Source organism: Onychomys torridus, chromosome 5 (genome assembly GCF_903995425.1).
Source record: "Onychomys torridus chromosome 5, mOncTor1.1, whole genome shotgun sequence".
Lineage (NCBI taxonomy): Eukaryota > Metazoa > Chordata > Mammalia > Rodentia > Cricetidae > Onychomys > Onychomys torridus.
In genome coordinates, this window is record NC_050447.1 from 127,997,859 (window position 1) to 128,014,637 (window position 16,779).

Genomic DNA, 16,779 nt, shown 5'->3' on the forward strand with positions numbered 1-16,779 from the left:
CTAAGAACATTATTAATAAATCCCATAAACTTTCAACACAGCAAATATTTACATTCAGACTTTCAGCAATGGCTTTCCTCAAGAGCTCCTCTTCTTTCTCCTCCTGGCTGTTCACCTCCCTAGCTTCCTGCTCACTCATTTTGAGAGCCAAAGCAAATTGTTCTTCTTCTGACATCTCTGTAAGTGTGTAGGGAAGAGAAGAATACCACAACAAATTAGCATGATGGGGAAAAAAAAAAAAAAAAAAAAAACCACCAGAACCACTAACCTGTCAACTGACAATACTGTAAACCATTTAGGATGATTTGTAATCTAATAAAGAAACTCATCTAAGGTGAGGTGTGGTCAAGATTATTAGTAGCATTATAAGAACCCTGCATTAACTAGAGCATAAGCCCTCATGAAGGCAGTGTTTGCCTATACTGTTCATTATTGTATCTCTAGCACATAAGAGCACATGGAAATCAGTGTCTGGTGAATGAACAAACAGGAACCACTGTAGAGCTTTTTGCTAAATACCACACTGCTTTATGCTCAACATTTAACCAGAACAATTCTACTCTTCAGAATCTTTGTTTATTTCAGATGGGGTCTGATGTAGTCCAGGACGGCCTTGAGGATGACCCGGAACTTCTGCCTCTAATTACATTAGGGTTATAGACACACACCACCTACTTTAAATAGTGATGGGGATTTAACCAGGACTTCATACACACTAATCAAACATTCTTATCAACCAAACCACATACATTCCCAGCTCTCAGAATCTTCTAATTTATTCACTTTAACAAATCCTTAGTTATCAAATTTTGATCATCAAATATTATTTTCCACTAACAGCAACTGTAGGACAGTAGAGAAATGGCTGATTCCAAGTCTAGATCACAAAATGTGCAAGATAAGTTAGAACACTTCTTATAACAGTTAGTAAAAAAATCTATCATACACTCCTAGGGCTGTATCAGAAGAAATTAGTAGCAAATTTGGGGGGGGGAAAAAAAAACAACTACAGGCTTAAAATTGAACTAGAATCCACTATGTTATCTTTATTGATGACTGCATTATCCTTATGGATTAAAACACAGCACATACGTTCCCTCATTAAATGCCTTCAACATAAGGGAACACGACCCATGTGGGATGAGCTGTTCTCAGTAGTGTGGCCACCCCATGCTCCAGTGACTAGCTCTACACCCATCTCCATGAGGACCACCCTATGTGAACTCAGTAGGTCGCTGTGATGGCTGTTCTTGGTTGTCAACTTGACTACATCTGGAGTTAATTCAAACCAAGCAGCTAGGCATATCTGTGAGAGATTTTAGTTAATGGGAATCATTTGAGGTAGGAAAACCCACCTTAAATCCATTTGAGATCTGAAGTCCCTCCTAAATCTGGGCCACACCCTCTCACAGCAGCCTATACTAAGGACATGGAAGAAAGCACTTTTGCTTTCTGCCTGATCCTCACTGGCAAGTTCATCTGCTCTGTTGCTGAGGCATTCCTTCACTGGCCTTAGAGCCTCCTCCTTTGGGATTCTGATGTATATTGAAAACCAGCTGAGACATCCAGCCTCATGGACTGAACACCTACTGGACTCTTGGACTTTCCAATGATGGACTTTACAATAGCCATGGTTGAATTAGCTGGACCACAGCCTGTAAGCCACTCTAATAAATCCCATATACAAATACACACTCATTCTTCAATTCTGTTCCTCTAGAGAACCTTGACTAATATAGTCACAAAATAAAATAAAAAACAAAACAGACATGAAATGGGAGAGGGATTCTTAGAGAGGAAGCAGGACTGATGAGAATCAGACAGGGTTAAGAGAAATAGGAATGGATACAATCCAAATGCATTATATACATGTGTGAAGCTGTCCAAAAAATTAATTTAATTTCAAATGCTACAAAAAATTTTAATCTTCAAAGATGATCATGACATGTTAAGTTGATGGTCTATACATCCCCACATAGACGCATAAGGGCAGACAGTCAAAAATATACACATAGGTGCCTCCACAGATACAATGTTTCAAATCAGTCTTTAGATTTGCTTCTCTTAAACCTAAGCAATCAAAAGACAATCTATCAGATCTCAAAGGAAAATCTTTTATATAAAAGTCTAAATTCTGAAGTAAAATATGAAAAATTAATAACAAAAATACTAATAATTATTAATATCCTCGGAAAATAAGACATTGGTCACTGGATCTCTGAACACACTCAGGATGCCATGAATAAACAAATCAACATTAGAGAACAATTAAGAAACTCTGAGATGAATGAAAATGAAGATACGTATTTTCAAGGTAAAGCTAAAGGAATTTTTACAGCAAAATTTATGGGTGTATAATGCTTGTATGAAAAAAGATAAAAGATGTAGCTCAGTTGGTAGTATTATTTAGCATGAAGTCTTGAGTTCAATTCTAAGCAATGATGAGATTGTTGCATCTAGATTCTAAAGAAACATCTGTCTTTAGTTTTCTTGTGCTATCTCCCCATGGATGTGGTATCAGACTTAGGAGTAGGTTGGGCAGTAGTCTCCCATCATCTAATATCTGTAGGAGCTTATGAAGAACTGCAACTAGTATTTCTTTATCCTTGACAAAGTTCACCTGTGAAGCCATCAAACCCATCTTTTTGTTTATAGTTACTGGGTTTTTTTTTTGTTAATTCATTTTTTATTATATTAGTTCTATTTAATTTTCTACTTCTTGAGTAAGTTTTGGTTTGTGTCTTCCTAAGAATTTATCCACAAAGTTCAAGTTATCTATTTTCTTGGCATATACTTTTTTCATACTACTTCCTTATATACAATTTAGTTCTCTTTTCTATTCTTGATTTTACTTTCAAGTATATTCAATTTATTTCATATGATTGTGCTGCCTTGTTCTTGTGTCAATTTGACACAAGCAAGAGTCATTTGGAAGAGAGACCCTCAACAGAGAAAATGTCTCCATCAGATTGGCCTATAAACAAGTCTATGGGTGGGGCATTTTCTTGATTAATAATTGATGTGAGAGGGCCCAGCCTACTGTAAGTGGTACCACTCCTAGGCAGGCAGTCCAGAAACAGAAAGCTGAGCAAGCCATGGAGAGAAAGACAGTAAGCAGCATTCCTCCATGGTCTGCTTCCAATGCCTGCTTCCAGGTTCCTGCTTGAGTCCCTGCGCTGATTTCCCTCAATAATGGACTGTGATATGGAAGTATAAGCCAAATAAACCCTTTTTCTCTCCAAGTTGTTTTTGGTCATGGTATTTTTCACAACAATAGAAACCTAAATAGAACAATTGTATAAAATATAACAAACATATACAATGGCAGAGATTATGCTCCAAATATAATACTGAAAAATTGTAACTTGAAAATAGAAATAGCTTCAGTTTCATCATGTATCACTCCTTAGAGTTAAAATCTGGTATTTCTTTCTTGTGTCCAGAGGTATAAGAGATTTTAGGTCTTGTATAGCAATACACAGCAAAGAATTCTTCTTTGAAACCTTTAATCAGGACCACTAATAATTTACTTAGTTTCCTAACAAAAACTAGCTGCTCACAAACATAAGTACTTCTAAACATGGGCAGAATCACACACAATGGTTATACTTCAGATAATCATTCCCAGGATATTTATAGAATTCTGGGTTTCCAGTGCTGTCTTACTTGGTTCTCAGTGTAGTGTTCCCTTGAAGTTCCCTAAGTTGCAACTGCAAGTAAAGTTAATGTCCTCACACAATTAATATTTATTGTGAAAGGTAAGCAATATTAGCTCATTTCCATCAAGTTTGAATCAGAAAACAATTTCTGGAAGCCAATCTTCAGCTCTTTAACGGGGATATATATATATAATTTCTGTCATCACTTTTATTTTCAGAAAAAATTTCAGCACAGAAAAATGGCCCAGACTTTTCCTTTTCAAATGAGTTTCCCAAAGACACCATTTTACTAGGATTAGTAATCTGAATTATACATTTGTGCAGCTATTTAAGGATGCCCTTGCCAAAAACTACCCAATTTGTTTAGATGGGTCAACCAAAAGTCTAAACTAAACCTCTGGCCCCATTTCCGTTCATGAGTTGAAGCATAGAGCTCCCTGCAGAAGGCATGAACAAATCAATTTCTCCCAAAAGTTCAAAATACTACTTAGCATCAATACCACATCTCGGCCACCCTACTGTATGCACACCTAACTCTCTAATCAAAGCACAGAACTTTCTGTGGTCCAAGGTGGAGAAATGTATGTGGATCATGTAGTGGAACCAACGTGGGGCACTCATTACAGAGCTGGGGATAATTCTGAACTCTGATTCTTCTGCCTCCACTTCCATGACATGGTCCATTTGTGTTGTCCCAACACAGTCATTACTAAGCAGTAACACCAGGCAGATTTAAGCTCTGAGTCTTGACAATGCCCTGCCACTATGAATTTCAGCTTTGTAATAAGTTGCTCAATACCACCCATGGCAGAATTACCTAAGCTAACACTAATTTTAAACAGTCCACATTAATCTTAAACTTTTTCTCAATTCAAAAAAGTAAGTCTGGGGTTGGGGGTTTAGCTCAGTGGTAGAGCAAGCACAAGGCCCTGGGTTTGATCCTCAGGTCAAAAAAAAAAAAGTAAGTCATCTCCCAATGATGCCTTTACTGATGAACAGAGGTCAACTGAAAGTTGCAATTTGTCTAAGATGTACATAGTAAAGAAAGACAACAGGGAGCTGAATGGCTTTCTCTTGATGGTTCAATGGTTAATAGTACACTTGCTGCTCTTGCAGAGCACCTGGATTCACTTCCTAACACTCATACCGAAGCTCAAATCATCTGTATCTCCAGTTCCAACAGATCCAACCCCCTCTTCTAGTCCCAAGCACATACAAGCATGTACTCAGACATAAAGTAAAATATTTAAGGGTGAGTAGAGAATCAAGGGCTCTAGTAAGAGTACCTAGCCATGAAGATCACATTTACAATTTCAACAGTCTTCCTCTAGCAAGTCAAATATTTAAGCAGAAATTAACTCTCTAAAAAACTTGCAGAAGTTACAAAAAAAAAAATCAGAACAGGAAACACAGACACCTCTAGAGAATTCTCTTTTCCTAATGAAAACACTACATCAATTCAACTAAAAAATGAAAACATACGTGCAATTTTTCTTTTAGCCAAACACTTTGATCTGTTCGACTGTTTGGTCTTCATTTTCTGCAATCCATTCTCCTCTTTTGCGTCCTGTTGTAAACAAGAGGTATGATCAAAGTAAATGACATTAAAAGTAGTAATTTCTCCATTTCTTCTGTATTTCCTTTGGTTAGTAGAAGTCTTTGAATTATTAGTGATTATTAAAATGGTACACATAAGAAAGTCGTTTTTTCAATTTTAAAAAAGAACATTCAAGATCTAAAACCAATTAAACCACAAAAATGAAATTATATAATATACTGACATGATTACTTATCACATATACAGAATCACACAGAAACTGGGCAATCTCCAAAATACTAGTAGACATCTACCCAAGATCAAAGACATTTCATTCAATTCAGTATGTATCCATTTATTGTAAATCATTCTTTGGCCACTGGTTGGTGAAAGAAAAAGAAAGTAAAGGAATTCTACAAAATCAATAGAAAACCAAATATACCAATCCCACTCCACACCAAAACTTAGAAAGTAGCACTTGAGAGAGAGAGCAGGTACTATGAGTTTGAGGGCAGCCTGGTCTATACAGTGAGTTCCAGGACAGCCAAAGCCATGTAGAGACCCAGTCTTAAAACAGAAAAAAAAAAAAAAAAAAAAAAAAAAAAACTTTAGTAAGTAGCACTGAAAAACACCAAATAATAATCAAGATAACCAAAAAGGAAAAAAAATTATCTAGGAGAAAGCAGATAAAAAAGAACAGAGGCAAAGATGAAATAATATATGTATAACTAGAGATCCTAAAGAAGAAAACAAAATATTAAATTGTAGCCCAAGAAAATTTTCAAGTGGGGAAAGGGATGAGGAGTCAGAAAAGTGCCCACTATTCTCCAAGAAAATGGCCTGAACAATTAATTTCCCAGACACATCCTACAGTAAATGCTAAGCAAATAAAAGAAAAATTCCTAAAACATTCAGATTGACAGACACAATAACTGACCCTCAAAAAGGAAAGCTAGTAGATATCCTAAAATCAGCTTACAAAAGCAAAAATAAGTAAATAAACAACAACAACAATTTTAAAAAAAAAACCCTAAAGGCAATAAACTAAGGAATTATAAGACAAAAATGTTTAAACAAAGGATTTTGTATCTCATCAAGCAAACATGATAAAATATTTAAGAACTCAGGAAAGGTTATACTTGTAACACTTTTTAACAAATCTAGTAAACAAGCGTCATTCTCAAAAGTGGCTAGAGAAACACTGGGAAAAGAACTGACAGTAAGTATTTAATATACTTAATTTTACATCTCAGAATAAAACAAAATTAGGGACAAATACAAAAGGGGCCAGAGAGATGTCTCAGCATGTAAAGCACCTGCCATGCGAGCCTGATGACCTGTGTAGGATCTCTGCTGGAGAGATGGCCCAGAGGCCAAGAGCACTGGCAGTTCTTCCCAAGGTAAGTTCAATTCCCAGCACCCACATGGTGGCTCATAGCCATCTGTAATGAGATCTGGTGCCCTCTTCTGGCCTGCAGGCATACATGCAGGCAGAACACTGTATACCTAAGTAAATCTTTTTTAAAATTTTTAAAAATAAAAATAAATAAAAGCGGAAGGAAAGAACTGACTCCACAAAGCTGTCCTCAACCCCACATACACATTCTATGACATAAACACTAATATATGACATAAACACACTAATAAATAATATAAAAGTGTGAGTGAGAATTCCTGGAAAGAAGTTGTCTGTAAAGGCTGATCTACTGATGAAAATTTGGAATGTTTTGGGTTCTAATTACAATTTATCTTGGGTTATCTTTACCCCTTAAAGACCCATTCTTTACCTACCTCTGTGTTGGACCTAACGTCCTCTGGCTAACAGATAAAAACCTTTGGAATGTATTAACTTAACAAAAACCCTAGTTTTCACCAACCAAAAGGCTAAGAGCCATCAGATAGCATTTAAGACCTACAACTGAGATTTTGCTACTTTGCTATAACCACCTACTTATTGTGTCTATCAATGTATTTTTTTAAAGTGCCTTGATTATGACTTTCTTTGTTCTCTTATCATAGAAATGTTATGAAACTGCTACCACACTGGAACCTGGAATTTGGGGTAACCTCAATCTGTGTTCCCAGGCCATGGTCACACATATATGGCTCCAGAATAAACTATCTCTTATCAGGTGAGAGTGTGTTTTTACATTGAAAAAAGAAAAATATAATAATGTTCTACTTTCTAATAATGTAGAAATTATGCTACAATTAAATAAAAAAGCATAAAGTCCATCAACTACTACAAAGATTGAAAGTAAAAGTCAAATAACACCAATCAAAACTGAAAAACCAAATAATAGCCAAAATAAGATAAAAGGAATTATGAAAAGTACACTATAAAAGTAATCATTAGAACAATATATCAAACAAATTCTATCAATATTCCCACTGCTACTACAAGCTGTGAGAACAAGAACAGTTGGAAAATGAGATGCAAAGACTTCAGGAAAAATAATTAAAACAATAAAGACAGCAGTTGGAAGGCATAGGCAGGCAGATTTCTGTGAGTTCAGGGCCAGCCTGATCTATACTGAAGTTCCAGGCCAAACAGGTCTACAAAGAAATGGTAAATAAAGGAGAAGGTTTAAAATCCAAGAAAATCTCTCTCCTAGAAGCCGTCCCACAGTAATGTAAATCTCCTGGCTCAGTTGGCAGCATGCTTCCCTAGCATGTACAAAGCCTGAGCTCCATCCCTTGCAGCATTCACATTTTCTTTTACTTTCCAAACACACAAAAATTACACTTTATATTTCATTTAATTGACTCTAACAGGTCTAAAATATCATATTGGGTTAATACATTACAAAAAGGAGAACAATAATCCATCCCCGGCATGGCTACTTTCTTTTAAATAACCTATAACTCCACTTAGAGACCAGAAGAAAATCAAGTGAAATCTGCACAAAGTCAGCCAGCTAGCGTGAGGGCAGAGTCAAAACAAACGCAGTGGGCAATGAGGCCTAGCCTAAGACCTACATCCCCATGTCAAACACCAACCTCTCCATCACTATCAGAAATCACTATGAGGAGGTCCTCCAGTCTACGCTTCTTCTTCATACTGACACAACTGCTGGCTTCTGGATCCTTCTTCTCCAAGTTCTGGCTTTCAGAGGCTTCTTTAATTTTTTTCTTTCTTCGTGGCATCTTTTTGTCTGAAACACAAGTTCAATAATTTACTCAAAGTACACGTTTCTAATCTAGAGGCTATTCGATTTGGTCAAATAAAAGCAAATGACAGCCATTTTAGGGAAATAAATCTAGACTTTAGAACTTTTCTACTATTCATTAAAATTTTTGCCTTTTTTCTGTAAAGGAATATATACATGTATGCATATACATATGTAGCATGAATTGGTCTTAATAACAACAACCCAGAGTCAGATTATCGAGGGTGAAAGCTGAAAGCTCTAAGAAGTAAAGCAGCACTAGAAAGACTTCTTACCTACAGGAATCCTCAGACTGAAAAGGGGTGAGCTCCTGTCTCCTCACACCTTATATTCCTCTCTCCACCCAGCCATATTACTTCCTGTCTCCACCTCCCTAGTACTGGGATTAAAGGCACTGAGCCTCCACTGCCTGGCTGTTTCTCTTTTGGACTGGGTCAATCCCAGGGTGGCCTTGAACTCCTGATCTTCCTGCTTCTTCCTTCCAAGTGCTGGGGTTAAAGGTGTGTGCCGCCACTGCCTGGCCTTTATGATTAACTAATGGCTAGCTCCATACTCTGATCTCCAGGCAAGCTTTATTTGTTAGAACACAAATAGAATATCACCACATATCTATACAGGAGATGAGCATATGTATGTGTCCATATAAACACATACAAATAAATCTAATCTCTCTAGTGAAATGTTAATGTCATAAAAACAATTTATCTTGGTTCCTTACATATTAATTTACACAACTGATTTCCTCAAGTATACAGTAACAATTTACCCAAAAGATCTTTTTAAAAAATACTAATACGCCAGGCAGTGGTGGCACACGCCTGTAATCTCAGCACTCGGGAGGCAGAGGCAGGTGGATCTCTGAGTTCGAGGCCAGCCTGGTCTACAGAGCTAGTTCAGGACAGGCTCCAAAGCTACAGAGAAACCCTGTGGGGAGGGGGGGGAGACACGATTAATACTCTTAACCAGGTGCAGTGGCTCCCAGAACATCAGGAAGCAGAGACAGGAAGATAACAAGGAAAAAGCTAACCCAGACAATAGAAGTACAGTTTCAAAAATTTAACAATAAAAACCTCAATACTACAATCTATAAGGGAATCTCCTAAAATCCCATAGCTAATATTTATCTATTTATGTAATAATTTAGACAGAAATATATTTAAAGGTAAAATACTGAATTATTTCTCAAGACAAAGAACAGGGCAGACATGTCTGCTTTGGCTGTGTCATGTGCCTGTAATATCAGCTTATTTGCAGGCTAAAGCAGGATTGTAAGGTAGAAATAATACTGAACAAAATAATGAGATCATTCCTCAGAAAAAGAAGAAAAAAAAACTGTTTGCTTTCATCACCAAAGGTTATACTGGAGGTTCTAGGTAGGTTAATTAGAGTGCCTGGAAGACCAGAAGATGGCAGCCCTTGGAACTGGAGTTACAGGCAATTCTAAGACACCAGGTGGGTGCAGGGAATTTAACCAGTGCCCTCTGGAAGAGCAATCAATGCTCTTAAGCACTGACAAATCTTTCCATCCCCCGATTCTAATTTTTTTAAAGATTTATTTAAGTTTATGTATTAGAGTGTTTTGCCTACATGTATTATGTATACCACTTGTGTACCTAATGCCTTCAGGACAGAAGAGGGTGCTAGATCCTTTGGAACTGAGTTATGCACAGGTGTTGAAAACCAAACCTAAGTCCTCTGTAAGAGCAGTAAGTACTTTTAACTGCTAAGCCATCTCTCTTTACCAGTGGTTCTCATCCTTCCTAATGCTGTGACCATTAGGTTCCTCATGTTATAGTGGCCCCCAACCATAAAATTATTTTTGTTGCTACTTCGTTTAACTGTAATTTTGCTACTGTTGTGAATCATAATGTAAATAAATGCAGGATATGATATGTAACCCTGTGAAATGGTCGGTTGACCACAAAGGGGTCAAGATCCACAGGTTGAAAATTAATGCTGTACACCCTAAATTCTACTTCTAACAGCATAAAAAAAAAATAAAATCCTAGCCAGTAGTGGTGGCACATGCCTTTAATACCAGTACTTGGGAGACAGAGACAGGTGGATCTCTGAGTTCAAGACCAACCTGGTCCAGCCTGGTCTACAGAGCAAGTCCCAGGATAGCCAAGGCTACAAAGAAAAACCCTGTCTCGAAAAATCAAAATAATAATAACAATATCCTTATAAATAAAGAAGTATATAAAGAAACAAAGAGGTTTATAAAATTTAGAACTAAAAATTTTACAGTATTCCTTAAAAGGAGACAGGGATTAAATCCAGTGGAAAGTGTGTGTGTGTGTGTGTGTGTGTTTTCGATACCACCTATGTTCACACACAGGCAAAAAAAGATTTCAAACACACCTTGAGCAATCATAGTTATCATTGACAGAACCAATAGACAAACTACTAGGTATCTCATACCTATTACAGAGGTTATTCCTCCCAAGAACTCTTACATGGAAGACATCACTATCTAATACGTTAGGAAACAGGGTTTTTTTTTGTTGTTGTTTGTTTTGTTTTTTTAAGTATCTGACAAGTAGCTGTGCTGGGAAATGACAGACGATGCATCTGATTCCAAAACTAGACTTTCTCTGACTCAACTACAAAGCACTGTCTCTCATAACAAAACAAAAATTCTAAACGTTGAGCTTACTTTCACCTCGGCGTGGCCCGTGTTTGATACAGACTAAAGTGCCCTTAGACAGGAGTCAAGTGGACCCGATTCACACCCAGCTCCAGCACTGAGGCGGCAATGCTCGGGTCCCACAGGGTTCTGATGCAGTTTGTCTGTCCTCGTCCCCGGGAAACGCACCAGCTCTACTGGCGACGTTAGTAGATGATAAGGACTTCCTGGGAGACTACGGCAGGAGGATCGCGAGTTAGAGGCCATCTTGAACCTAGAGTTCAAAGCCGGGCAGGGATACTACCCATAGAGACCCGGTGCGGACGGTGTCTCAGGCGAAGAACTAGTGAAGTCAACTCTCACTCGACAACCAAAGTAACGTCCTCGGAGAGTCCGTTAGCCGGAAAGCAAGAGAGGGCGCCCGGGAGGCCGCAGGCCGCCCTCAGCGGAGGGGGACGCCAGGGGCTCGAGGCCGCGAGCGCGACCCCGCGTCGGCTCCCGCCCGGCCGAGCGGCCTACTCGTTACGAGGCGCGCCTCAGACGGAGCGGCCGCCGCCGGGCAGAGTGAAAAGCAGGCGCGACCCTGACGGCCGCAGCGTGCCGAGGCAGTGCATACTCACCGCGGCGCTGGCAGCTCCGCCGAGCGCCTCCTGAACGCTGGGGGTCGCGAGCGGCCGCAACTCCTCCAAGAGGAGAACGCGCCAGGCGGCCCGAACCTGCGGGGGCGGGGCCGGGGCCGGGGCCGGGGCCGGGGCCGGGGCGGGGGCGGGGGCGGGCCCGGGGCGGGGCGCGCAGGCGCAGGCGCGGGGCAGTGTGGGCCGAGCTAACCACCTGGAATGGCCGCGACCCTTCAAAGTGCTGTGGCTAGAACTTGGCCATGGTTTGAGGAAAACCAAGCAAAGTTAGTCCCCAAATACTTATAGTAAACCCTTCGAAATCAGCTATGCTACATCAAGCCACTTCTGGTACTTTATTTGCACGAATTCTGAGTTAACACTGACATTAAATGTTCACATGACTACTTAGAAACTTTCAGTAAATTAATGTCTGATCATCTCAGTGATCAACTCAGCTATGGCACGTAGCAATTAGAACCGGCCACTTCTGAGGCTGATTTATGTGATGAAATTTAAAATATGCATTTTGAAGAAAAATACAGAGATGAGGCTGGAAATATGGCATAATGGTTAAGAGAACGTACTGCTCTTGCAGAGAACCCACGTAGGCTCACAACTGCATATAACTCCAGCTCCCAGGGATCCAATGCCTTCTAACCTCTGTAAGTTTGGCGTACGTACGTATACACAGATATAAAAATAAATCTTAAAACTACTGAAAGTTCTACAAGTAAGCATAAGGTATGTTCCAGGTAGCCCATTTCCTTGAAATAAAAATGGCAACAGCAGAAACATCTAATACAACGAAGATGAATAAAACATGAAATATTTATACAATAAAATTCTACAGTTAAAACTCAACAGGCAGTGGTGGTGCATGCCTTTGATCCCAGCACTCAGGAGGCAGGGCCAGGACAATCTCTGTGAATTCAAGGCCACCCTGGGCTATACAGCAAGATCCAGGTCAGGCACCAAAACTACACAGAAAAAACCCTGTCAGGAGGGGGGGGGGGACCCGGACCTCATCTGGGTCCTATGTAACATTTGATAGCTTCTAACAAATCTTAATGAAGCCAGGCCTTTAATCTCAGAACTCAGAAGGCCTTGGCAGGAGAGTACCAGGCCAGCCAGGACTATATTTCTCCCCAAAAAAAGGGGGGGGGGGGGGGGGGAGGTAGTAGTAGTCTTACTGAAATAACGAGTCAATAAATAGGAACAAATCTTGAATGTTCCACATAAAGTTAAAGAAAACAGTATAGGGCTGGAGAGATGGCTCAGCCGTTAAAGGCTAGGCTCACAACCAAAAATATAAGAAAACAGTATATACAGTATATATATATAAAACTGTATACATAGTTCATAGTTTGCGGGAAATTATATTAAAATCATATTTTAATGGATAAATGGGTACACATTGTGGTGATAATATGGAAATGAGGAGGAAGTAAAGAGGAAGGTAATAAACAGGACTTCAGAGAGATGTCAAGACCAGGACTGATAGCACACACCTACAATCCAAGCACTCAAGAAGCTGAGACAGGAGAACTGCCACAGGTTTGAAACTGCCTGAGCTACACAGAAAGTAATCAGCCAACCAGGGCTAAATTCCAAGACCCTGTCTCAAAAACAGTAATGATAATAATAAACAAGTAACAAGTTATCAACAGTTGGGTAGCAGAACACAGGTACATTATTCTTGGTACTTTTCTGTAACATTTAAATTCAAGAATATCTTTGCTCTATCCCCCAGATCACTGACTTCTAAACCATTCTTCAAAAGCCAGCTCAAGTATTTATAACCTGTTCATTTTTCCTATTGCTTCCTCGGCTGCTGAGATATTGTGTCCCATATGCTATAATTATTTACCACATGTGTCTATATCTTCCATAAGACTTGTGAGCTATCTTACATTGCCCAGAGAGCCAGCAAGACGGTTCAGCAGGTAAAGGCACTTGCCACCAAATCTGAGAACCTGCCGATGGAAGGAGAGTACCAATTCTGCAAGCAGTCCTCTCACCTCTGGATACCTAGCATGGCATACACGCACACAAATACACAAAATAAATAAAGATCCAAAAAGTTAAAAATATTGCCCATGTAACCTGGCCAAAAGCCAACAGTCAATACCTGTGAAGTGAATTCAGATGAATTAAACTGGGAGCAGGTATCACAGAAGGCCTCAAAACAGCAATTCATGGAATATACGGCACAGTATATACAGCAAAACAGACCCTGTCTAAACAAGGTGGAAGATGAGAAGGTCAGTTGTCATTTGACCTCCACCATGGCACAAAAATGCCCCTACTCACATACACATCACACATGAGCATCCAGTTTAAAGACTATGGTTTTCATGCAGAGCTCGAAGACTGCATTTCTCGGGTGAGATGTCCCTGTGTAGCCCAGGATGGTCTGAACATACTTTGCAGCACCTAATTACCAGAGGAAGTAAGGAAATGCAGTCCAGCCTCACTATCAGCAGCATGAGGAATTCCCATTCTCCCCTAGGGGCCTCTAGTCAGGAAATGTCAAGTCCTTGACCATGCACTGAAGAAAAGAATTTCAGGATGAAGCCCAGCACAGAGGCACACACATGTAAGATAGAGGAAACAGGAGCTTAAGGCCATCCTCAACTATAGCAAATTCAAAGGCAGCCTTCAGACTTTGAAACTGTCTCATAAATAAATAAGTAAACAAACAATGAATTTCAGGAGCCAGAGAAAAGCAAGGTTTGTGAGCTTATAAAACAGTGACCAGACATAGTGGCGCACACCTTCAATGTCAGCACTCAGTGGGCAGAGGCAAGTGGATCTCTGTGAGTCTAAGGCCAGTTCAGTCTGCACAGTGAGTTCCAGGACAGTCAGGGCTCTAGAGAAACCCTGTCCAATGAAAACGAAAAAAGAAAAAGAAGCATCATTGGTAGAATTCTAGGGTCAACCTCAACTCAGCCCTGCAAAACTCCAGACCTATGTTCACTTGCTTATTGAATGATGCACTTAAAGTCTAATAAGCCTCTCCAGCATTAACTGTCAAGATCAGAATAAAGTAAAACAAATACATCCAGAAATATTTTTTAAAAATAAAATTTAAGTAAGGTGCATTTACTTAGATTTAGGTATGAAAAAGAGTTAAACTCAATGTCGCAAATATTTTGACCATAAGGAAACAGACTGATTTTTATTTTAATTACATTTATTAAATTAAACATGTACGTGTGTGTACATGTTTGGGCCTGCATGTGAGATGATGGGCTTGTGGAGGTCAGAGGACAATTTGCAGGAGTCAGTTCCATCTGTGTGAGGCAGGCATGAATAGGAGATGAGTTAGCTTAGGACCCTGTTTGAGTTTGGATTATAAATATACATATAATACATCCTCTTGTAACAATGTACTTGACACCCAGCTCCTTCACCTGTATGTACTATGCACACATGACCCTTTCCAAACAATAGACCTAGCAAGCTAAAAACCTCAACTCCCAGCTTGCATCAGGCTACACATACTCCCATCTCTGAACAGGGGTTTCTCCACTCCTAGTAACAATCAAATTTAGACAATTTCTATTTAGGTGTGTGCCCAATGTATTCAGATATGAAGAACAGAAGGGCCGATCTGGTCTGAACTGGTTTTGGATATGTGCAGCAAAGCAAAATATCTAGAAAAGTTTTAAGGAGAATCCCCTATTTACCATCTTATGCCTATGCATAACTGTGTGTGCATATTTCTAAAATCAAATACATTATAGGAAGAGACATGTGCACGAGGAAATGTCAATATATGACCTAATCTATCAATCACAGTAGAGAACCACCTGAACTACACCCCAAGTAACCAGCCCCACCTTCCTTTAGACCCAATAAAAACAGACCCCAAGGTGCAACCTGGGCCTGTGAGTTCACCCTCATGTGATCTGCTGTCAATTGTAACCAGTTTATAGAGGGATACTCTATAAAATGTATTGCTTTGCTCTAAATAAAGTTATCTTGCTTCTTTTGCAAATCTTTGTGAGCCCTTGCCTACTAGATTGAGTGAGAAATGTCTTCCATAGGCTCACAACTGGTCCCTAGTTGGTGGTGCTCTTGGGGGAGGTAATGGGTGGAGTCTTGCTGGAGGAAGTACATCACTCAGGGTGAGCTTTGAGAGTTACAGCCTTGCTGCACTTCCAGTTCCCACTCTGCTTCTCCATGTGGCTGTGATCTATAAGTTTCCTGCTCTGGCTGGTCACTTGCACCATGCCTCCTTCCCATTGTGGACTCTCCCTCCAGAACTGTAATCCAAAATACACTTTCCCATAAGTCAATTTTAGTCTAGTCTTGGTATTTTATCACAGCCACAGAAAAGTCCCATCTCACTCAATTATCTGAATAAGAGGTCATGAACATAGAAACACTCAACCTTGACCCTGCCCACCCAACTCCAACTACTAGTAACACTTATACCACATGAGAGTCCCAGGGATCAAACTCAGGTTGTCAGGCTTGGTAGCAAGCACCTTTACAGGGTAAGCCAGCCAGCCCTTTTCTGGTTTTATGAGTCAGTGACTCATGTATCTCAAATTGGCCTTGAACTCTATCTCCCAAATGTGGTGGTATTGTGTTCCCCACAATATTGTGCACCCTAATAAATTTATCTGGGGTCAGAGAACAGACAGCCACTACAACAAAGCCAAAAATGGTGGCTAGAAAATGGGTCAGAGCAAGCCATAGCAGAAGTTGGGCGGTGGTGGTACACGCCATTAATCCCAGCACTTGGGAGGCAGAGCCAGGTGGATCTCTGAGTTCAAGACCATATTAGAACAGCCAGGCATGGTGACACACGCCTTTAATCCCAGAAACCCAACCTTTAATCCCAGGGAGTGACACAGAAATTAGAAAGATATATAAGGCGTGAAAACCAGGCACCATAGTTAGTTAAGCATTTGGCTGGTTTAGCATTCAGGCTTTGGAGCAGCACAGTTCAGCTGAGATTCATGTGGAGGAGGACTCAGAAGCTTCCAGCCTGAGGAAACAGAATCACCTGAGGAACTAGCAAGGTGAGATAGCTGTGGTTTGCTCTGCTTCTCTGATCTTCCAGCATTCACCCCAATAACTGGCCTCAGGTTTGATTTTATTAATAAGAACCTTTAAGATTCCTGCTACACCCAAATTATGGGATTATCTCTCTCTTTTT

General features: G+C 39.8%; 2 protein-coding genes across 7 annotated transcripts in view; one reads left to right on the forward strand and one right to left on the reverse strand.

Annotated features, from left to right (window-relative positions):
* Uimc1 (ubiquitin interaction motif containing 1) overlaps positions 1–11,721 on the reverse strand; it is a 71,765-nt gene extending 60,044 nt beyond the window's left edge. For 4 of the 6 annotated variants that reach the window (XM_036188003.1, XM_036188002.1, XM_036188000.1 and 1 more), the window contains exons 1-4: positions 11,613–11,721; positions 8,197–8,351; positions 5,142–5,226; positions 53–177 (exon numbers count right to left, since the gene is read on the reverse strand). In XM_036188003.1, coding sequence (XP_036043896.1) covers positions 53–177; positions 5,142–5,226; positions 8,197–8,343 — 357 coding nt within the window. In that variant the 5' untranslated portion in view covers positions 8,344–8,351; positions 11,613–11,721. The other 2 variants (XM_036187999.1, XM_036188004.1) reach the window with 2 other exon arrangements.
* Positions 11,722–14,996: 3,275 nt separating this feature from the next.
* Positions 14,997–16,779, forward strand: part of Znf346 (zinc finger protein 346) — a 23,000-nt gene continuing 21,217 nt past the window's right edge. The window contains exon 1 of the mRNA XM_036188933.1: positions 14,997–15,024. Coding sequence (XP_036044826.1) covers positions 14,997–15,024 — 28 coding nt within the window. The remainder of the gene's footprint in view (positions 15,025–16,779) is intronic.